The following is a 23,145-nucleotide window of genomic DNA, read 5'->3' as shown; positions in this document are numbered from 1 at the left end:
TCTGTAACTAAGGATATGTAAACAAAAACAAAAAGATACTAAATGTGAGATTTTGTACCATAATCTATCCCTCCCATTTATTTAATTGCTCTGACACGTGAGGTAAGGAGCTACCACTTTGTTGTAGTTAGATATTTATGTGTGATGCCATAACCTTAGTTTCAGAAGGAAAAGCTCCAATTGTTTTAAACACAATAGTACCCTAAACGCTGACCCAAAACGTCGTCCTGTCTTCCTGTCCAAGTCCTCTACATCTTAGACTCTCTGGTGGTCCCACCAGTCCTTCCTCTATGAGCAAGGGTTTCTAAGCTTTTGAATCCGTGACTCCCAAAGTCAAAGATAATCATGACCAAACAGATGGAGATCCAAGGCACTCTGTTGCAGTCAAGTATAAAAGGCCTTTATTTGGATGTAATGGCATCAGCTCGGCAAAGAGCATTAAAAAAACGACCAATGTGTTTCTGTCAAGCCTTTTATACTGGACTGCAACAGAGTGCTTTGGATCTCCTTCTGGTTTTGAGGGGCGCTAGCCCCTCCTACAGCCTTTTGTCATTAACTTGTGTCACATTTGCCATTGACAATGAAAGGAGAATTTACGTCATGCGTCTGAACAAATCGGCTTTTTGTGGCAACACAAACATTAAATGCCATTGACAATGAAAGGAGAATTTACGTCATATGTGCCTCCCTGTGTTTCTATGTCCCTCCCTGTCCATGTATCTGGTGTGCATGGCTGAATTCTCCCAATCTTCTTTAAAGTGTTCTTTATTATCTTTTATCCTGATGACCCATTTCTTTCATGTTCTGTTCTGTTCTGTTCTCTTCACCTCTCCCCTCCTATCCTGCCTTGTCCTGGAGACAGTAAGCCAATACTTGGCACCATCCTCCTAGATGACGAAATTACTTTTGACGCCAACATTGATTCCATTTGCAAAAAGGCCACTCAGACCGTTTTTCTTGAAAAAGCTGAGGGGTTTCAATGGTGAGAGATGGCCCAAAACATGTTTTATTCATCTTTTACTGAGTCAATTAAAACTTTTTAGTTTAATTGGTTTGGCAAACCTCAGCATTCTTAATGAAAATAGGTGGGCCTGGGTCTGATTTTGCCAAAAGACCATTGGCACTAACTATTATTCAAGCCACTCAGAGGACAACAGGTAATTCTGGCTTCAGTGGCTTGTGGTGGCAGATTCCACTCCACACTTTCCAACATTAAAATGTTATTACTGTACCATTTTGTGGAAATGAGAATAAACCCCCACTCCCTTCATGATTGGAATATGTTTTGAATATCAATTTCACCCAGCACCGATTATATGTCTCGTGCGCGCACCCTGGAGATGTCTGTGCAAACGCTTATGCTGTAGGTGTAGGTCCTAATGAAGCCAAAATGTTGAGTCATCTAAATAACTGTTAAAGCTTTAAGCTCCTGGTTTATTTGGGTGACTGATTAAGCATTCTTCAACCCAATAGATTTTTTATATCTCCCCGTTTTAAATGCTTGTAATTATGTCACCTGTTAACCCTGTAATTACAACTTACCTATTTATATTAGGGATACTTACTTGGCTACATAAGATAAATGGTTACATCATTGTAATTGAATATTGTTGCTGGATAATTTTGTAATGCCACACAATGCTGCATTGCAAACTGGTGTGGCCTATAAGCTTATCAAAGGATTCATCAGACACCCCTAGACTTTCTTCATGGCCCGCACTTTGAGAAACCCTGACCTACACATCCTCAGGCTATAGACATGAGCTTTGAGCGGGCCGGCAACGTGGCGATAGATTGATGAATGCCGACAAGTGGGCGGCAGAGTGGCCGGTAGAGCAGTCAGATGGGAACAGCAAGCTTCCCAGTTCGATCCCTCAGAGTTAGTGTTGAAGTGTCCTTGAGCAAGACTCTGAACCCCTAATTGATCCCGATGAGCAGCTTGGTGTCTTGGATGTTTTTTTTAATACATATGCATGCATCCCCTCCTATCACTTTTTTTTATTTGTTTGTTTTTTGGTTAAAACTAAATGTTAAAAAGTTAAAACTCTATATTCTAATGAGTAATCGTTGCTATAACTTGTTTGTTCAGTACAAGTCATCAGGCCCTTTAATAAACAGAACATATATTTTCAGTTGTGTTACCACCAGTTTCAGCCAATCAGGAGATCGTACCCATGTATCAGGTTACATTTTATAGTGTTCAAGTTCCAATGTATTATTTAACTTGTTTATCCCATGAGTCCGCACTCCTGGTTCGATTAACTTGGTATCCAGATCTGAAAATGTATTTTCTGTTTAATACAGAGATGCAGAGACAGGGAGACCCCTGTTACTGAACAAACACTCTATATAGCAATGATTCAAATCAGAATATAGTGCTATTTAACACTCATTTAACAAAATAATATCTACATTTTACTTTGACAGCCCAATTTCTTTATTTATCTATTTATCTAAAATAAAACACTTTAAGGCTCAAGAGCTTATTTCCATTGGGGTGCTATGAGTCGTGTTCTGCAAATTGTAGAACTTCAAGATCCGAAGTGTTTACGAAGGTATCGCCTGGAGCGCAGGTCGGCCTGCCTGATGGGGTCAGGGACTCGATAGCGGCAGCACAAGTACGTGAGGCGTACCGCCGTGTCCAGGCTGATCTTGTGGCCTAGGGACACGTACACCGGCTTAGTGCTGCCGTCGGAGCTGCGCAGGGCCTTGCCCAGCACTTTCCCCGAGTCTACCGTGAGCGGGAAGGAGTCCCCTCCGTTGCGCAGGCCGGCTATCTGCGACGTATGCGCGGCGCCCCTGGCCACGCCCTGCACGTGCAGCAGGTTCTTGGCCACGCCGACGCAGGGCAGTCCCGACAGGACTCCCAGGTGACACGCCAGGCCGAACTCCCGGTAGTGGAAGAGGCCGTTTCCGTCCACAAAGACCACCTGTGGCAGGAGACCGGGCTGGCTCCTTTCCAGACGCCGCAGGGCCTCCAGGAAGTACCGTATCTCCCGGAAGGCCAGGAAGCCGGCGATGTAGGGGGCGGTGAGGGTGACCATCTGGCTCTCCTCGTACAGCACCTTCAGGTCGGGGTAGCTCAGCACCACAAGCTGGGCGCAGGCGTTGACGTTGTCCCCCTTGATGTAGGACAGGTCCACCCCGCCGATCCTTTTCAGCCCAGAGAACGCGGGGCACCTCTGCCACTCCTCTGTGTCCTCCTCCACCACCTGCTTCCTCAAGCTGGCCTGCTCGCGTTCCCAGCGCTTGACCAGCTTTTTGTTGGGCGGAAGGAGACTGCAAGGTCGAAGTGTCATTTCTGCTGCCACGGAGTAAAGTCTGGAGCCCTAAAAGTGAGCCGCGAGCCCCCTGATGCTGGAGGGGGAGGTGTGATTTGAGCGTCGGCACGTCGAGAACATACCGAAAACACGCAGTTCAAACTATTCTGCCTACTATTTCCCTCCCTGTCGCCATCTCCGTATACGGGCAATGCGACATCATTCACAACACGACATCAGGCATGTCCATATTTGATCATAATCCATCTTAGTCATAGTTTTGGAGCCTTTGTTAGATGGGATCTCTGTATCTGTCAGTCCTTCTCCCATTTGTGCACATATGGATCCCTGATGTCATCAGTATAGGCTCATACAGTATCTGGGCATCCCCCTTTGTGCCCATATACGGAGCTGACTGATATGTTTGCGCCTGATGCCATGACGACACATTAAAGTTAGACAACAAACTCTATATTTGGCCGTAACTGCATTGGGAACTCCCTATAATGTTATGGCTAGTGTGAAGTGTCAGAGCACGGCCTCACAGACCCAGAGCCATAGGGTAAGATAGAGTTACGACAACTCCGTTCACATTCATGGGGCCAGTCCAATGGCGGCTCTTCTACATGGTGACCGGGCTGTTTTTTTGCTCCCTCAATGTCGTAACTCTGTCTTACTCTATGGCTCTGCACAGACTGGCTTCTGCTTAAGTTGCCATGTATGCTTAGTATAAGCATCTCTGGGCTTCTTTTCTGTAAGGTTGCTTGTAAATATTGGTAGTTGCGTTTTCTGGGGGGGGTTGTTTCTAAAGTGTAGTTGCTTATCGTCCCATCGCAATGCATTATGAGCTTGTAGATCGGCTATTTTCAAATAACAGATGTACAGTATATTATATAGGTTTAAGTGCTCCTGTGCTATATAGTCACTTTTTTCTGGCTTGTTTTCATAGACGTGGTACTTGTTTCTCTCACACAATCTAGCAACACTACGCAACAATACGTACTTCTTGGATCCTGATTAATTTCATTGTTCTTGAATTAATTTATTATAATTTGTTTGAAATCTTCTAGTTAAGTTACAGTATGTCACTCACTGGCTCACTGCTACTGTAGGCAGGTTCCTGAACTGTCCACAGCCTTCCTCTGAGAGACACAGAGCAATTAAATGGAAACGTTGGTATTTCATAATGAGCATTAGTAAGGACCAATCATATGGACATACTGTAACGGTAGGTTGGAAATTGGTGAATGCTCCTTTTTCCTGTTGCACTGATAATAAGAACTGCACTGAGGTGTGTATACTTGTTTGTAGGGCTGACATCTCTGGTTTTCATTATTATAGATTTGGCATTAAAGCTGCACTGTGTGACTTTACTCTACCCTGTATTTGAACTTGGTTTCCTGTGCAATTGCTGACATTTTTACCATTGAGCTAATCTAACCTGCCTGCGTGCTTAGGGGATGAATTGAATATTGGCCATCAGGTCAACATTTGAGTCAGATCCTGTGTCTAGGTGAGACATGACCTTTGACACGATCTAAATGTAGCAGGGAGACAAAATACAACCACTCATATCGTATAAGTCATATTGTATGAACATACAGATTGGACAAAATTTCATTTTATGAATTAAAAAAGTCACATAGTTCTAATAGCTTGAAACACTTGAAAGAAGCAATAAATGTTCACAATATTTACAAATTTCTAGGATATAATTTACAGATGCCTAAGGAAGGTCCATGACTAAAAGGTTGCCATAATAAAGGTTTTCTCTATTGAGCAAGTGAAGACAGTTTTATATATTTGATTGTTTTTGGTTTGTTTTGTCTTCCTCCAATCCTCCTCTTCCTCAGTGTTGAACGCCAGCTCTCAGGAGGAGGTGTGCGTGAGAGATGTGAAGATCCTTCCCAACTATAACTCCTCCTACCTTCCCATGATGCCCGATGGCTCTGTTCTCATAGTTGACAATGTCTGGTAAGTTACTGTGCATACAGTATACATACATACATTTTAATTCTTACCTTATTTCGCACATCTCGGCCCCTCCCACATCCATGCAGCCACCAGTCAGCCGCGGTGTCCATGGCGTTCTATCTAAAATAAAACAAGTGTAATCACGATCTTCCGTTTGAATATTGCGCTGTCGTCGAAGTGGACGGGGTGGAACATTTTAGGATGAGGTCATTTCCGGTTGTATTATAACGTTATTATTATTAAGTCATAGCATCGTTGATATGTTGACGAAGAGCGCCCTCTAGCGTAATCATGTAATTGTGTTAACACAAATCTGGTGTGGGGGTCCCTGGCACAACCTTATTTAGAAGTTATTTATTTTCCTGAAAAGTAACCGTTTAATTTACTGAGACACTATACTGCTAGTACAGTACAATGATACTTTGTAGAGCTACATCATATGGCCCTTAACCAGACCTGCTACTTTTGTGTGACGCTGTAGTTGGTATGATCAAGTGAGGCGTCACTTTTACCAAACAACACAAAAAGTAAAGATCAGGAGATAAGAGGTTGTCTGCCCGACAGCGACAATATATTATTATTTTAAGCATTATGTTATACTAATTGTGAAAATGTGGCGCAAATCTTTGAATATATCTTTCAGAGCGAACATTTTTTACTCAAATCTTTGCTTCTGGGGGGGGGGGGGGGGGGGTCAAATACCAATAATTGTGATAATTCTGGGGGTCCTTGACATGAAATAGTTTGAGCACCACTGACATAGAAACAGGTTTTTGAAGAATCGGCCTCAGGTCTAAATGGGTTAAAGAAATACATAATAGGAAAGGGTATACAATACATAATGATGATGAATCACGATGATAATAATAGCTCCCTCCTTCCCCTAGCTTGGACGGACAAAAACAAATGCATGACGTGTAACGTTAGGACACATTTCAGTTTTCATTTACAATGAGAAGGGTAAACCGAAAGAGAAACCTGACAGAACAGGGGAAAACATCGCTGCTCGACATTTCTCAATGGCAGAGCGTACGACAAACCACGGCAGATGGGTGAATCCTCCCACCTGACAGATGGATGAAATAACCATTAATTAAACATTTGTTTAGCTCAAAAAAGCTGGAACAGATTATACATTATAAGTACAAAATGCAGTCAAACAAAAGACAATAAAACACACTTTGTGCTCTCTCCCTCATAGACGTGGTTTTGAAGCACAGTTCTCCATTTCTGCCATACCATTTCTATTTAGGTCACTGATTCTCGTGTCAAGGACCCCCAAATTAATATAGATAGATAGATAGATAGATAGCTTTATTTGTCATTTTTACAACTGTAACAGCAGAAAAAAGAAATTTCGATGTGCTGAGTGCACGAGACATCACATCACATTACAGTTGCATTGTGTAGGCAAGGAAACTTGGGTGGGGGTGAGGGGTTGGTTTTGGGTCTGAGGACAAATAAAAAACAATGATTCTCACGCCACGCTTCGGTATGAAGGGCTGCCTGAGAGCAGGAAAAAATAATTCACAGCCGGGCAACAGGTGGGGGGGGGGGGGGGGTTGGGGGGAGTGATGCACTCAGCATCAGGGGGGGTGTGGGTGAAGGCGGCGTATTTAGCCGCGGACCCCCATCTGGAAATCCTTTGTGACAGTGATTTAGTGTTGTTTCTTCATTCCCCCCAAAAAGTTAGATGTTCAGGATTTGTTTTGGAAAATAGCTGTTGCGTATTTTGTTAATGACCAGGGGATGTGATTTAAAAGGGTTAGAATCAAGTTCTAACATTAAAGGACGACTTTACCACTTTTCACAATATCTTGATAATAAAAATCTAACGATTGCTTGCATTGTAAGTTGTCAGGTATAGAAAGCCTGCCATTTCTTTTAGCTTGGATTCCACATTGATGATGTCACTGGAAGACCCACAGCCCTATGAGACACAGACCGAGTAGAAACTAATTATTTAGAAACTATTTTATTATTGAGGATCAATTATATATATGAAGATAGGTTGAAAAGTGGTGAAGTCGTGCTTTAAAACTTGTGGCGGATTCTACAAAATAAATGCCTTCTAAATCAGTTGTTCTAAAAAAAAAAACAAGACAAATCATATCAAGGTCCCTGACCCCATCTGAAAATATTGTTTTAAACCCTTTTTTGTGTGTGCTTCTCATAAATGTTCAGAAATACCTCAGCGCAGCACAAAGTGACGCACTGTGAGCTTGTATATTAGTTTTTTTTCGAGAACCACTGTTCTGAACCAATTTTCCAAATCCTAGGAGTTTTCTGAAAAACGACATATACTGTATAATGTAGCTAATCTCTCTCTCTCTCTCTCTCTCACATCCATGCAGCCACCAGTCAGCCGAGGTGTCCATGGCGTCCTTCTACCGCGTCAACAGCAACTCGTCACGTTTACCCAGCATGCTCAGCGCCCTGGAGGAGCAGAACTTCCTGTTCCACCTGCAGCTGAAGGACCAGCCAGAGGAAGACTCCAGTGAGGTGAAGATACACTGGGTTTACGTTCATTGTATTCATCTGATAAAAATAAATATCAAATTAATCAAGTAGAGAGCTGAGAAGGCAAAGCTCTCTGTCTACCGAGCCATCTTTGTTCCTACTCTCACCTATGGTCATGAAGTGTGGGTCATGACCGAAAAAATAAGGTCGCAAGTAGCCAAAATCAGTTTTCACAGACGAGTGGCTGGCATCTCCTTTAGAGATAGGGTGAGAAGTTCAGTCACGTACGAGAGACTCGGAGTAGAGCCGCTGCTTCTTTGCCTGGGAAAGGAGCCAGCTTAGGGCTTGCAGGTACAGTGTGTGTGTGTGTGTGTGGGGGGGGGGGATGAGTTTACTCTTTCGAGTAAACTCATTCCTGGGCAAAACTTTTAGCTGGTGTGTTGGTGTGTACACTACACTCCATTGATAAATCAGTGCCCGTATGTCCAAAACTGTTGCTTTTCAGGGTTAAATTTAAAACATATCTAAAGTAGTAGATCTACAAGCTCAAAATGCGTTGCTTCACGCCACGTTTTGAGCTTGCAGATCAGCTACTTTTGATGCTTTTGTGTGACACATGATCAAGTAGGGTGATAATTGATGAACAAACACAAAGTATGGAGTATAATAACGGCAATATAATTGGTCCGCAATGCTAAGATGACACAAATGTCCATCTACTTGAAAATGCAGAGCCGAACATGATTCAAGCTGTTATTCTCTATCAGAACATCAGTGAACTGTCAGGTTGCTATGTATGATAAGCGTGTGAATGCAGCGTCTGGATGTACCGCTGGTTGATCGACGTCTATGCATTTGTGTGACTGCATTGCAGGGTCTAGAGGTACCCCTGGTCGCAGTGTTACAGTGGTCGACTCCAAAGCTCCCCTTCACAAGGTACGCCATCATCTTCTGTATTCATCCATTGCATTTATTCCAAAATAATATAATAATTTTACTTAACCCATTTAGGCCTGACCTCAAAATAAAAAAAAAATCTTCTGAAATAAAAATAGCAGACCTACAAGCTCGTAGTGCGCCACTCGGTGTAGTGCTATGAGCTTGTAGATCTGCTATTTTTAAATAGCTAAAGCATAACGTAATGCTAACGAATGGGTTAAACAACCGCAAGAGTGAATGAATGAAAAGCCCTAGTATATACGTACTCTGTTGTCCGACAAATAACAGAAATAACTGATCAACAATCTCTCAACACGTATGAGAGCTGGAGCTGGAGATCGACAATTTTAGCTATTTTTGACACGATATAATGACATGCCAAAAATCAGGGCACAAAGTGTGTCTCACTCCACATCCTTCCTCGTAACATGTCTTCTACGTACGAATTGAACCCTGGTGGCTTCCGTCCAGGTACATCTCCACCCACTACTCGCTGCCCAGCATCCGGTTGGACTGTCCGCGGCTGGTGATGACGGCCGCCTGTCCCAGCTCCGTGCGACCCCATGAGCACTTCCGGGTCAAGTACACGCTGCTCAACAACCTTCAGGACTTCCTGGCGGTCCGCCTGGTCTGGACCCCCGAGGGTGAGTGCGGCTTCTGTACAAAGAACGACATGTTAGCGACCGCAATTGCGGTTGCCCTGGTCCTCGGGAGCTGTTGAACTCAAAACCTTTAATCCCTCGGATAAGAGAAGATCGGATACAATTTTTAAATCCTATATATTTGTGATCCAGGATCAGACAATCAAGACAGTTTTTTGGTCCAGGAGTTTAAATAAATCGGGATAGGATCCCCTTGATTCAGATTGATATTTTTCAGCATTGCCAGATCCTGAATATCAGTGTTCCAATTCTACTTTAGTCACCTAGTGGATATGAATTGCAAAGTAAGGGAGCCGGACAGTATTGCAAGTTAGAGCCTTTTATTATGGATTTATTGTTTTGAATGATTTTGGTGATAATGTTATGTTCACAAACTCTTTATTTGGTTGAATACACTGTCCTGAGAGGTTGGCAAGAACCCTCTGCATAAGTGACAAAAATAAATTAACATTTTATCAACCAGAAAAGTGCTACAAATTATGTATTATTTCAAATGACAACCTTTACATCTTATTTATATTGTGTAAATTAATTGGAAAGTGTGGGTTTGCTTTGGTAATTTACTTCAAATCCAGCCCTCTAGCTGGATCAAGGTAAAATAGACCATTGGCAATGAGGGGGCAGAAAACAGCCCGGTCACGTGGTTCATGTAACTAAGCCCATATAGACTCATGCATTCTGTAAACATGAATTAGCCCTTCGCTAAATCCCACACCAAAAAGCGATTGTCCAATGCCAATCCGAATAGTTTAGCAACTGTTGGTATGCAGGTCAAGCTTTCGTCACCTCATAGCCGTCAATGTTATTTTGGAGTGTGTTGAACAACACAGCTTAACGTCAGGGAAAAAGTTACACGCAATAATACTAATAATGACTGTAGTCTTACCGTGCAACATGAAAACTCCTGTCGGGTAGTTGTTAAAAGTTGATTTCTCCCTCTGTCATGTCCTCGTATTTTGTTTAAATAATGTCATGCAGATTTGTCCAGTGCATAGCCTACTGCCACCCTCCCATTAGCCAATTTTTATATGCGATTTGTCGCTTTCCTGAGCCAATAATCCAATATTTGAAGTGACCAATCTTATCACAAGCAAAAACAGATTTAAAGATTTAAAAAACCTGGATCATCAGTGATTAGACTGCGAGTGCGTATTGTTATTTTATATAGTTTCATTTTGTCTCCTACACACAGCATCATCACAGTCCGTATTAGTTACTTCATACAATCAGGTTTTTTGTTTAAATAATCAGAATGCAATTGAAATGTCTGAAATATAAATGTGTACATTCAATAGAAGAACAATAAAATAATAGAGATTACATTTGTCCCAAATGTAATGCAAGACAATATCCACCTAATAATCAAGGCTCCAGAATCAACACTGGAGAGCATATCTCAAACTTGTTTTTCTTCATAAATCAATGCCTTGCTTGATGATACTGCAGTGTCACACAAAAGTAGCTCGCGCTTGGCGATCTGCTACTTTTGATAATTTTGAATTTGAATCCTGAAAAATAACAACTTTCCACCAAACGGATGATAATTTTTCAAGGTCTCAATTTCTACTGGACTTGGCAGTAATGAAAAGCCAGCTCCGTTCCTACACCAACCACACAGGCCTTCCCCTGAGGGCCTACTAGGTTACTTATAGCGAGCAACCAGGGGCTTCCCCTGAGGGCCTACTTTGTTACTTTGTACCTCTGTGTGGCTAGACTGGCTGGTTCAGATGATGATGAAACACAAGACCATTCATGCTCAGTGTGATTGGCAGTTTATAAATGCTTCTGTTTCTGAAATGTTTACATGCTCCAAAGGTGGTATATATCTGAGGTATATATTATTTGAATTTAAACCAAGTTACAAAGCGCTTCATGATCAAGGAAGCTCAGTGGACATAGATTTGAATAAATGACGGTTTCAGCTACAACTAGAAAAAGTGCACTAAAATGTGTTTTGCAAAAATCCACCTGTTGGTGGCGCTATAAAAGGCCTAGTAGGAAAGTGCGTGAAAGATTTCATGTAAATTGCACGCTGCATTCATGATTTGAGGCTTTTTGTTCAAAACGGGCCAATCCTGCAAACTTTGAAAGCCAATGTTAGCCAATTATCATGGAATATTATGAAATATCAGACAGATCCGTCTTGAGCACATGACTGATCACATGAACGATTTGCTGAATTTTTGGACAATCTGGAGGAGTAATATCAACAAATGTGTTTTACAAAAGTCGACCTCCTGGTGGCGCTATAACAGGCCGTTCTGTAAAATGTCAGAGGTTCATCGTTGGCATCCAGGGAGTGTGTGTGTGCAAAGTTTGGGCTAATGGTGCCAGAGATTAGCTGGTAACGGACGGACGGAGTGCAAAACATACTCTCTCCAATAATGCAACACATGACAAGGAGAGGAACCCCTCTATGGCATTATTATTACTATATATATATATATATATATATATATATATAGATAGATATATAGATAGCTTCTCGTGCACATCCAAGTGGGGAGGTGCTGGTAGGCAAGATATAAAATGCAGGCCAAAGAAAAACGTCCCCAGTAATAGGAAGGGACCGCACACTCCAGAGATGCTCAGGACAAGGTTAGCTTTGCTTCTTGTTTTATTGCACGACACGTTTGGCCGCGTAGGCTTCGTCAGGTGCTTTGCAGGATGAGGGATGAGGAGGGGAGATTGTATTGAGCACGTTGCAAGGAGCGAGGAGACAGGAGTAGTACAAAACAAGGAGAAGATGTCAGTCATTTATAAAAAAAACTAAGTAGGGCATTAAAGTACAAAACAAAGAAATAAAAAATTAAATACAGAGATAAGATTTCCGCTCGACAGCAACAATATGCATCCAGACAGGAGGAGAGCAGTGTTGCCATCTGCTTATTCTAAGCGACTTTGGTCTTTTCATGTACCGGTAAATACTTTCGCTTGTAAATACTTGGTACGTTATTGGTACTGTTATTGCGGGTTGCAGTTTTTTGGGCTTGTTTCTGAAATGTACAGTAGTTGCTTATTTGGGCTTGTTTCCTATTGTTGTTAAAACCAGTTTTTGTCAAACATTTTCATGTCAAGGACCCCCAATGTATTTGTCCACGGACCCCCACCCCCCATCTGAAGATGTTTTATGCCAGGAAAGCAGTCAAAGAGCAGAGGCGGTCAGGGAGTGGTGTTCTGTAACCGATATCCACACAGAGAGGGAGTGAGAGTTTATGTACAGTATGTATGCATAATGAAACTCTATCCAGCATTACATCATGTTTCTTTGGGTGTGGCGGCGTATTGTGCTGTGTCGCATGGCGGGGTCTCTGGCACCCGTCACGTGTTTCGGAGAAGCGTCACACATTGTTGCGAGGTGACATCAGACACCCATGGTGGCCCAGCTGTGAGGACGGGCTGCCTGGAACACCTACCAGATGTTTGTGCGTGTGCGGTTGCACGTGTGTGTGTGTGTGTGTGTGTGTGTGTGTGTGCGACTGTGCATGCATGTTATTTGACATCTTATTTATGTACTGTATCCGACCGATCTATCCATTCTTTTCTTAGAGATTATTCTATTGATATTTATATATTTTAATTCATTGAATAATTGAGAAGCAAGTTTAAAATATATCTATTATTTATTTGTTTTACATATCGATTAACTACGTAATGTTGCACTGCAAAATTGGCCGACCTACAAGCTCATTTGTAGACCTGCTAGTTTGATTTTTGTTTCAATCGAATCTCCAATAATGACATATCCAAAATAGGGATTCATTATTAAGGGTAACAATATTACACTCGAGGGTGTGCTATAGTAGATTATTGACACTTCAGTGATGCTTGCGGAACTTGGCTAAAGCCTTGTTCCTCACTGCATCACTTGGCGTGCCAATAATCACAGTAAAGCACACCCCAGAGTGTAATATTGCTTAATTTACAACTGGCATTACTGAAGAATGTTAATAGGCCCTTCAAAGCAACTTCATTAATCCCACGAGAGGGTCAATTAGTTTGGAACAGCATATAAAAATAACACATAAACAAACAAACAAAATAAGTAAGTCACCTCTGTCGGGTGGAAACCTCATTATGTCCAAAAGTGTTACTTTTCAAATACATTGCCAAACTACAAGCTCAAAATGGGACACTTGTAGCTTGTATGAGCTTGTAGATCTGATATTACTACCCTGTGGCATGGCAAAGTAGGGCATTGATTTACCCCCAAAAAATCACACCCGTGAGAAGTGTGTGGTGCAACTCCGTTTGGGGGTTCCAGACCCACAGGAACTCACCCAGGGGCCCAGGCCAGTTCCGGCGTGCCGCCCCACGTCCGAAACGGTTGAGAAATGACAGAGTTACCGTGTGGTGGTCCCTCTACTGTACCCTCTACTGTACTGTACTGTACTGTACTGGCACACCCGAAAGCATCATATACACAGTTAATACGTGCGTGTGTGTTTGTGTGTGTTAGGTTGCACACAGGTGGTGAAAAACAACCATGCTGTTTTTGTGCTCATACCCAGCCAGGCAGGCACCCAGCCAGCCAGCCAGCCAGCCACCCACCCACACAAACATAGCTCCGTAAGGGAGTGGTTGCACCACTCAAAAATATGTGGTTTTCTGGCCGACAGCAACGAAGTAGACCAAGGAGCTAATGTGGAAAAAAGTTACCTTAAACATCCTCATGCGAGGGGTAACGAGATAAATGATGCGCAGCCTGCGAAGATAGGTCAGGCAGACAACTCGTGAGTGCGCCTACCTGATCAGGTGACTATAGTCACATGAAATCTTTACCTGATCAGAGCGGCTATATACTCTGCCTACCTGCTCATTCCTGGCTTCTCTCCTGCTGTGTGGACTGTGGACGCGCTTCCCCCTGTAATTCTATTTGGCTTATAACTTAACTAAAATGTTAATGTTACAGGGAATTAATAGGGACAGAGCCAATCTATGCTTCATATTGCGCAATTATGCTCAATAAATATATATTCTAAATTCATTCTAAGAGTTGTCTGACTGTAAGTAACGTTTATTTTAATAAATAAAAGAGAAGAAATAATACATAAACATACAGAGCATTTAAAAGTTGCCCCGCCGAGGGGAATAACATTTTAGAACAGCAGTTAGTCTTTGCAAGCAGATAAAATGTAACGACATTTGCCGATGGCAATAGAGAAGATCCGCTTGTCCAGGAGAAGACAAAATGCTTGCAGCAGTACATTCATTTAAGTCAAGGCAATAAATAATAAATAAATACATGGGTGGAAAAATGTAATGCCCTATCAATAGTTCATGTCAAGGACCTCCAAATAAATGTAAATTTGGCCACGGACCTCCATCTGAAAATGCTTTGTGCCAGGGACCCCCAGAAGAGAAGATTTGTTTTAAAAATTATTACAAATTCTCATTCAAAACACTTCTTCAAAAATCGCAATGCACAAGCTCACCATGCGTCTCATTGCGATGCACTGACTGACAATTTTCTCCACTTTTGTACGACAGAGGAAGTAGGACATTAATTTATGGGGGGAAAATATTAAACATAACAAGTTGAAATATGGAGATACAAGCTTTCTACCCAAACTGAGAGGATTTGTTACTAACAAAAAGAACACAGCACTGTCTGTTCTCTGATCATTTAAGGACAGATGTTGACAATGTTGTTCTGTGTGTTCTCTGTTTATTGTTGAGCCAGTGAAAGCAGATAACAGGAAACGCTCTGAAGTCTCTCTATAAAAGATGTGTTTACAATTTTACATCCTCTTTAACCACAAGAAGCGTAGTGTCCCTGTTCAGGCACAGTGATTCTAAACCTGCAGGTCGGGCCCGACATGATTTTGGGGGTGACAATGACAAGTGACAATTTAAATACTTTTTAAGACCATTAAAAAAATACATAAAAAACTGGTTAAACTGGCCACAATGTCAAATGATATTTTGAACCAAGCAAAGATTTCTAAAATAGCCGTCCTACAAGCTCAAATACTTTCACAATATTTGTGGAAGGAACTGTGGAACGGAGTCAAACTAAATGTAATGCCTCAACTCCTACAATTCCAAGTGCTTATCAGGATGGGGGGACCCCAGTTCAAATTGGATTGTAAGTGCTGCTTATGGCAGTGGTTCCCAAACTTTTGCATGTCAAGGACCCCCAAATTGACACTAATCAGTCCGCGGACCCCCATTTGAGAAGATATGCCAGGGACCCCCATAAGAGAAGATTTTTTCGGCTCTAGCAGTGATTCGGACCCCATTTAATGGCATTTCTATCTCTGGGACCCCCAATTTATATTGTAAAATCAATGTTAATTTAACTCTGAGAATGTACAAATGGACCCATAAGGGTCCATTTGGTTCCAAACTATCAGCTGGTGACCCCCTGGAACTCCCTCAACGACCCCTGGGGGTCCCCGGACCCCACTTTGAGAACCACTGGCTTACGGAACTCGGCTAAAGCCTCGTTCCTGCAGCAACGATGTCATGCCAATAATCACGGTAAAGCACACCGTCTTGTGTAATATTGCTTAAGTAGAAGCCCTAGAAGCATACCCTACTTTATCATTCATGTTTTACATTAATTGGTACCATAATTTATTAATTTTAATGTCATCATGATCATTTAAACTAGTTGAAAACAACATATTATGAAAATGTGTATAAGGTAATAAAATCAAGTGTAGTCCAGCCCAAAACAAAACCTCATTCACTTGAATGGAGTGTTCACTGATTTACAGTACACCTGTAAACGCTGTGTCGAAACAAATCCCTGTAAAACTCACCCTGATTCTGTTTGATTTTTGTGGTTTCAGGTCGCGGAGGTCGTGCAGAAGAGGCCGGAGTAGGAGCGGTGGTGTGCCAGTCTCCCCTCAACAACCTGGGCCAGTGTCGGAAGGGCAGCACCCTATCCTTCACCGTGGCCTTCCAGATACTCAAGGCTGGCCTGTTTGAGGTGTGTGTGTGTGTGTGTGTGTGTAGCAATTTCCACTAATCATATTTTTCTTTTAGTATAGTTAGTCACTGCCAGTCAATGCCCTACTGTTTTTTTTTTTCTTCTTCCAAAGCCCAGTCACATCGGAAAACTGCTGGCAGGGGGTGGATTATTTATTTATTTATTTATTTACTCTGGCATTTGTCATATCTGCACTGTGCACCTTTTGTTTATGAAGCCTTAATGCCAAACATAAATATTATATTTCTATTCATAATGTTCCATAATGTTTAACGACAAACACAATGGAATTGGTTGATGTAAAATGTCATGATCGTGGTTTGTGACAGGGGGTTGTACCACATTGCATAGAACAGTAAGTACAAAAACAATGTGTGTACATAAAACAAGACACATAGTATGTATACAATGTTTGTACTGTCTGTACCCAATTAGCCTGTGTTTCATAGTATAATAGTGCATAGTACAGTATGTACTGTACAAAACCTCCAACCTATTTACAGTATAGCAGTGGTTCCCAAAGTGGGGTCCAGGGACCCCTAGGGGTCCTTGAGGGAGTTCCAGGGGGTCCCCACTGCTAAATGAGATTTAGGAACCATATGGACCCGTATGGGTCTGTAACTCAGAGAGTGTACAAATGGACCCTAATGGGTCCATTTGGTTCCATTTGTACACTCTCTGAGTTAAATTAACTTTGATTTTACTGAAAGTGGTTGAGAATCACTCCTAGAGCCGTAAAGATCTTCTCTTATGGGGGTCCCTGGCGTATCTTCTCAAATGGTGGTGCGTGGGCTAATGAGTGTCAATTTGGGGGTCCCTGACATGGAAACGTTTAGGAAACACTGATGTATAGGATACTGTATGTCTGTGCAAAGGAAGCCATGCAGACTGGAGGCAGAGAGCATGTTCAACTTGACATCACATGTGGGTCCATGTTTCAGCCTTTATGATGCTTGGCATGTCCTCACTGGCCTCCTCTGGTCCTGTTCCAAGACCCGCCATCCGTTTATCTGTAAACCAGTCTCCCTCTGAGACTACTGTCTGTCTCTCCTACACGACAGTCTCCCTCTGAGACTACTGTCTGTCTCTCCTACACGACAGTCTCCCTCTGAGACTACTGTCTGTCTCTCCTACACTACAGTCTCCCTCTGAGACTACTGTCTGTCTCTCCTACACGACAGTCTCCCTCTGAGACTACTGTCTGTCTCTCCTACACGACAGTCTCCCTCTGAGACTACTGTCTGTCTCTCCTACACGACAGTCTCCCTCTGAGACTACTGTCTGTCTCTCCTACACGACAGTCTCCCTCTGAGACTACTGTCTGTCTCTCCTACACGACAGTCTCCCTCTGAGACTACTGTCTGTCTCTCCTACACGACAGTCTCCCTCTGAGACTACTGTCTGTCTCTCCTACACGACAGTCTCCCTCTGAGATAGCCTACGGTCTGTCTCTCCTACACGACAGTCTCCCTCTGAGATAGCCTACGGTCTGTCTCTCCTACACGACAGTCTCCCTCTGAGACTACTGTCTGTCTCTCCTACACGACAGTCTCCCTCTGAGATAGCCTACGGTCTGTCTCTCCTACACGACAGTCTCCCTCTGAGACTACTATAATGATCATTATACTCGGGGCAATAACAGAGTTCATTTTTAATGAATGTGGAATGCAGGATGTAATTTACACACAAATGTGAGGGATTTGACTCATTTTTTTAAATAGTTTATTTAAAACCAAAAATACTCTCTCACACACTTGCCAGTGTGCCAGTGATCACCCTCCTTTGTGCCAATGTTGGCACTGGTGCCTAAGGTTGCCTACCCCTGCCCTACTGTCTGTCTCTCCTACACTACAGTCTCCCTCTGAGATATCCTTCTGTCTGTCTACTACACTACTGTCTCCCTCTGAGATACCCTACTGTCTGTCTCTCCTACACTGTCCATGTCAGCTTTCCTAACTGTCTCTCCTACACAGTGGGTCAGGAGTCAGGACCCACTGTTTATGGGTCGCAAGTAAATATCCCCTTGTTTCATTTTCCTACATACAAACGTCTAAAAACAAATACCGGTACTTGTTTAGCTCAAATCTAAAATGACACGGATGCTTTTTCCGGTCTTAATGGGCTCATATAAAGTCTTACAGATATGTCCGTCATATCAGTGCTTTGTTTGTGGCGTCGTATCTCCAACACAGCTGAGTCAACACATGAAGCTGAAGCTGCAGTTCACGGCGTCGGTGTCCAGCGCTCCGCCGCTCAGCCTGTCTCTGTCCAGGAAGAGCAGCCCGTCCAGCCCCGCCGTCCGGGACCTGCTGGACAGACAAAGTCTGGGACGCTCCCAGAGCTTCTCCCACCAGCAGCCCTCCAGGTCCCATCTCATGAGGTAAAGAAAATATCACACCTGTGTGAACTGAGTGGTGCAACTCCCCTCTCTCCCCCCCCCCCCCTCCTTTCTCTCTCTCTCTCTCTCTCTCTCTCTCTCTCTCTCTCTCTCTCTCTCTCTCTCTCTCTCATTAGCAGGCAACAGTGCAGCACTGTCTCTCTCTCTCTGTTTCTGCATGGCACAACAGCGCCCCCTACTGGTACTCATACTGGTGCTCATTAACATCACATACATAGGTTAACCACACGGACATTGCTGTTCAGAGGCGGAAAGTTCTTATAACGGCAGGGGGTTCAAGCAGCCACGCCCCCTCCCCCCCCCCCCCCCCCCAGCGGTGGAAAAAAAACGAGTTTTGTTTTTTCGAACAAAAGCCACCTTATTAGCATTTGAATGCGGCATGCGCGGCGGCCCAACACCTATCTTGTAACCCCTTTGAATTGAATTGTAACCCCTCGTAAAGGTATGTGACTGTATACGTGTATTTTGCCAAAATGCAGTGGGTTCAGTCGCGCCTTTGCCAAAATGCCAGGGGGTTCAATCGCGCCTCTGAACCCACGGAGTTTCCGCCACTGTTGCTGTTCCTTGGAGTGGTTGCACCACTCAAAAAAAAAACCACCACGTTATCTCTGTCGGCTGTAAAACCTCATTATGTAGGGTTTCACAGTTATTACATAATCGTCTAATTGCAATTATTTTAGGTAATCGCAAATTATCTTGTCATAACCGTCATAAGCGTGTCCATGTTGAAAAAATGTTCATGCATAAAAAAAATGAAATGGCAGATCTAGAAGCTTACAATGTGTCACTTTGTGAAGGTCTTAACTTAACCCATTTTGGGCGGGAACCCCTTTTGGTGTTGGCATTATGTTATGCTTTAACTATTGAAAAATAGCAGACCTACAAGCTCATAGCGTGTGTGTGTGTGTGTGTGTGTGTGTGTGTGTGTGTGTGTGCGCGCGCGCGTCATTCCATTTCCAACAGGACGGGCAGTGTGATGGAGCGGCGGGCCATCACGCCGCCGGTGGGCTCTCCGGTGGGCCGGGCTCTCTACCTTCCCCCCGAGAGGCCCGTCCTCTCCCTGGACAAGATCGCCAAGAGAGAGTGTAAGGTGTTAGTGCTGCAGCCCGTACGGGACGGCCAGAGCGGATAAAACGACAAAAACAAAATCGGTCCACCACCATGGAGCCTGGAGAGACTGGGACGTTTTAACCGCGGCAAGTCGACAGTGGAACGAGTAAAGCAGTGGTTCCCAAACTTTTTCACGTCAAGGAACCCCCAAATTGACACTAACTAGCCCTCGGACCCCCATTTGAAAACATATGCCAGAGACCGGTTGATTCTCAACCCGTTTAATTTCAAGGACCCCCAGTTTGACATGCATTAGGCTACGGACCCTCAGGGGCCTGGGCCCTGGGGGTCCCCGGACCCCACTTTGGGAACCACTGGAGTAAAGACATTCCCTCTGTTATCGCCCGATTCGCCTCATGACAAAACTAGCCCAGTGGTTCTCATTCATTATGCCACGAACCACCCATTTGATACCCTTTCTATCTCGGCCCATAAGCCAGTAAGACCTGAGGCCGATTCTATAAATGTTTTCTTAAAAGGAAAAACGTATGTTGTTGCATCAGTAGTTCTCAAACCGTTTTCATGTCAACGACCTCCAAAATTACATGTATAAGTTGTTAAAATGACTATATTATGGCTATAGTACCTCCTCCTCCCCCACTTCCCCCTGGGGGTCCCCGGACCGACCCCCACTTTGAGAACCACTGAACCATCCCACGGCATGGTGGGAGTAAAACTTGGACAGCATCTGTTTTTGTCATAGAAAAGCTAGCCTAGAGGGAACATTAGAAGCATAGTCTAGTAGGGCCGCTGAACGACGGAATAGGTAGAATAATCCTCCCTCTTTTCTCATCCCTTCATTCCTGTTTCTTTTTTTTTGTGGTTAAAACAAAAGGATTCATTTTATATAGCTCTATATTCTGATCAGTAATATAGAGTGTTTGTGCTCAGTAACAGGGGTCTCCCTGTCTCTCCAGCTCTTCAGAAACAGGGGAAGGCAGAGCACTTTGGAATAGAAGCTGCTAAGTATGTGTTTATTAGTACTCTCCTGATTGGATAAAAATGTTATCCCGACCTGTGTACAGTAAATGCATGTTTAGAGCTGGGGAGACTGCCCTGTTACTGAACAAACACTGTAGCAATAGACAGAAAAGAAAGTATTCTCTGGTCTGGGGACTGTTTAACGAAGACATTTGGGAATGAAGGATGGGGTGGAGGATAGAGGTTAGATTAATTGTTTAATTTTAAGGATAGAGTAAGAAAAGAAACAGAGAGATAATGGAGAACGAAAGTCCTTTTCGTACATTTGCTATTATGAGCCAGAACATTTCTCACACACTGGAACGAGGACACGCACGCGAACATTTCTCACACACTGGAACGAGGACACGTATGCACACAGCCACGCACACACACACACAGAACATTTCCTACACAGTGGAACAAGACCCCAGTGCACAAGAACAAAATTGCATGCGCGCGAGCGCACACACACACACACACACACACAGATGGCCTCTCATTTTAACGGATGAGGTACAAAATTGTTTCAGAATCGTTTTCAGCACATTTATTTTATTTTTATCCTTCTTTTTTTTTAAAGGTAACTTGCATCACATTGCAGGATTTCATGTCAGAATGTTAATGTTTATTAATGGGGGAAAAAATGTTTCAAAGAAATATCAGAAAATAGCCGACGTGAGTCTTCTAGATTGTCTTTTTTTCTTTTTTTGTAAATTGTTTTTCTTTTTTTTTTCTTTTTTAATTGTTTATTAACGGAACCATTGTCATTTCATACATGTACTGTAGCCCTTCTCTGGCCTACCATTAGACATTCCTACACTTAAAGCTGCACTATGTAACTTTCATCTTCTACCCCGGATTTGAACCCAGAAGTGCTGTAATGTTTACCATTGAGCCTTCTTGCTCAGGGGATAAATAGAATCTGTCGGATCCTGTGCCTAGGTGAGACATGACCTTAGTCTCAATAGAAGAGCAGGGAGACAAAATACGGTTATGTAAGTTTTATTGCAACATACTCTAACATACAGATTGGATAGAATTACATTTAAGTTACCAAAAGCAGCTTTAAATTATTATTATTCCATGTAAAAACAAAGCAAAAATAAGCTTAGCTTTAGCCATGCACAGGGTGTGGAACAGTGGGTCTGCACCTGCATCTCAACACTGGAGCCATTAACCATTCCTCTAACCTCGATTACAATAGTTTTGTATGTGTTTGTTTTGCACAACCCCCTGTCAGAATGAGTCTGCTGTTGCCACTCTTTGAGGACCACATGGCGCCGACGTGCCTACAGAGCAACAACCGCCACACGGTCTGTCGGAAAACGTTTGTGAATGTTGTTTTTGGTAGATGATGTGTCTCTGGTAAAAAAAAATAGCCAAATGTTCTTGTTTCTTACAGACTACTTGTCATCCAATCCACCAAGAGTCAACAGCAGAATAACGTCTCTGTCGGGCAGAAACCTTATCTCCATATTTTAACGTTTTGTGTTTTTTCGTGAATGAATGCCCTACTTGATCAGACTACGGTGTTACACAAAAGCATCAAAAGTAGCACATCTACAAGCTCACAAACATGTCGCAAAGTAACTACTTTTTTTTATTAGAATCCTGAAAAAGTAACCGTTTTGGACATAACAAGGTTTCAACCCGACAGAGATGAATAAGCATGACGACGAGTCGACTTAGCAAATCTTTGATGGGCTCAACAACCCAACAAATAAATGCATGTTCCATACAAATTATGTTCTCCGTTTAAACCATAAATAAACAGGCTTACCAACTGTATAAAAGTTATGCTGAGAAGCATTGCTACAACAGAGAATTCATCTACCAAAACATACTTTTTGTGAACTTTTTTGGAGTTTCATACTATATATGTCTGTTAGAACTTGAATGTGAGTGTGCTGTCTTACAGCGCATTACAACCCTCTGTACTGTATTGTATTGGTCTCACACTGGATTATCATTATTTTATTGTTGGTTTAAAAAGAAAAATATTTATTTTTAATGTCGGTGTTTTAATCTGCACTTCCATGGGATAATATTTTGGATGTTACCGGTAGTTTTTCTTATTTAGTTTTTCTTCAGTTTGTGTTTACTTTTGAGCAATGGTTAAGGCCTTTACAGAACTGGAGCATGACGAATAAACGATACGAAGTATTTCACATCAGAAAATAAACCCATCGTTTTTTGAATTTTTGATTATTTTTTTTTATCCTCGTTTTTTATCATTTTAGACCATGAGCTATAGCCCATATCGTACGGCATACTATAGCACGCCGTTTTTCATCATTTTTGAGGATTTGAAAAAAATAAAATAAACATGGGTTATAGCCCATCGTTTTTTTTATTTTTGAATTTCTCAAAAATTAGTCTATATAAAAACTGAAACAACAAATCACACTCTTCATTAGGAGTGAAATATTGGGTAAGACTAAG

General features: G+C 42.6%; 2 protein-coding genes across 2 annotated transcripts in view; one reads left to right on the top strand and one right to left on the bottom strand.

Annotated features, from left to right (window-relative positions):
- trappc14 (trafficking protein particle complex subunit 14) overlaps nucleotides 1-22,866 on the top strand; it is a gene marked incomplete at its 5' end in the record, with an annotated part of 36,228 nt that extends 13,362 nt beyond the window's left edge. The window contains 7 exons of the mRNA XM_080792280.1: nucleotides 5,114-5,234; nucleotides 7,589-7,736; nucleotides 8,569-8,630; nucleotides 9,105-9,277; nucleotides 16,093-16,232; nucleotides 18,425-18,612; nucleotides 19,594-22,866. Of these exons, the coding sequence (XP_080648406.1) occupies nucleotides 5,114-5,234; nucleotides 7,589-7,736; nucleotides 8,569-8,630; nucleotides 9,105-9,277; nucleotides 16,093-16,232; nucleotides 18,425-18,612; nucleotides 19,594-19,762 (1,001 nt within the window). The 3' untranslated portion in view covers nucleotides 19,763-22,866. The remainder of the gene's footprint in view (nucleotides 1-5,113; nucleotides 5,235-7,588; nucleotides 7,737-8,568; nucleotides 8,631-9,104; nucleotides 9,278-16,092; nucleotides 16,233-18,424; nucleotides 18,613-19,593) is intronic.
- On the bottom strand, nucleotides 2,532-3,299 carry LOC308335841 (endonuclease V-like; the record flags this gene model as incomplete). The annotated part of the gene is made up of 1 exon (XM_080793059.1): nucleotides 2,532-3,299. The coding sequence occupies one exon, from the start codon at nucleotides 3,297-3,299 to the stop codon at nucleotides 2,532-2,534; it is 768 nt and encodes a 255-aa protein (XP_080649185.1).
- Nucleotides 22,867-23,145: the final 279 nt, after the last annotated feature.

Source organism: Protomyctophum bolini, assembly GCF_963924005.1.
Source record: "Protomyctophum bolini genome assembly, chromosome: 20".
Lineage (NCBI taxonomy): Eukaryota > Metazoa > Chordata > Actinopteri > Myctophiformes > Myctophidae > Protomyctophum > Protomyctophum bolini.
Note: the sequence above shows the minus strand (reverse complement) of the source record. Positions and strands in the feature narration are given on the sequence as shown.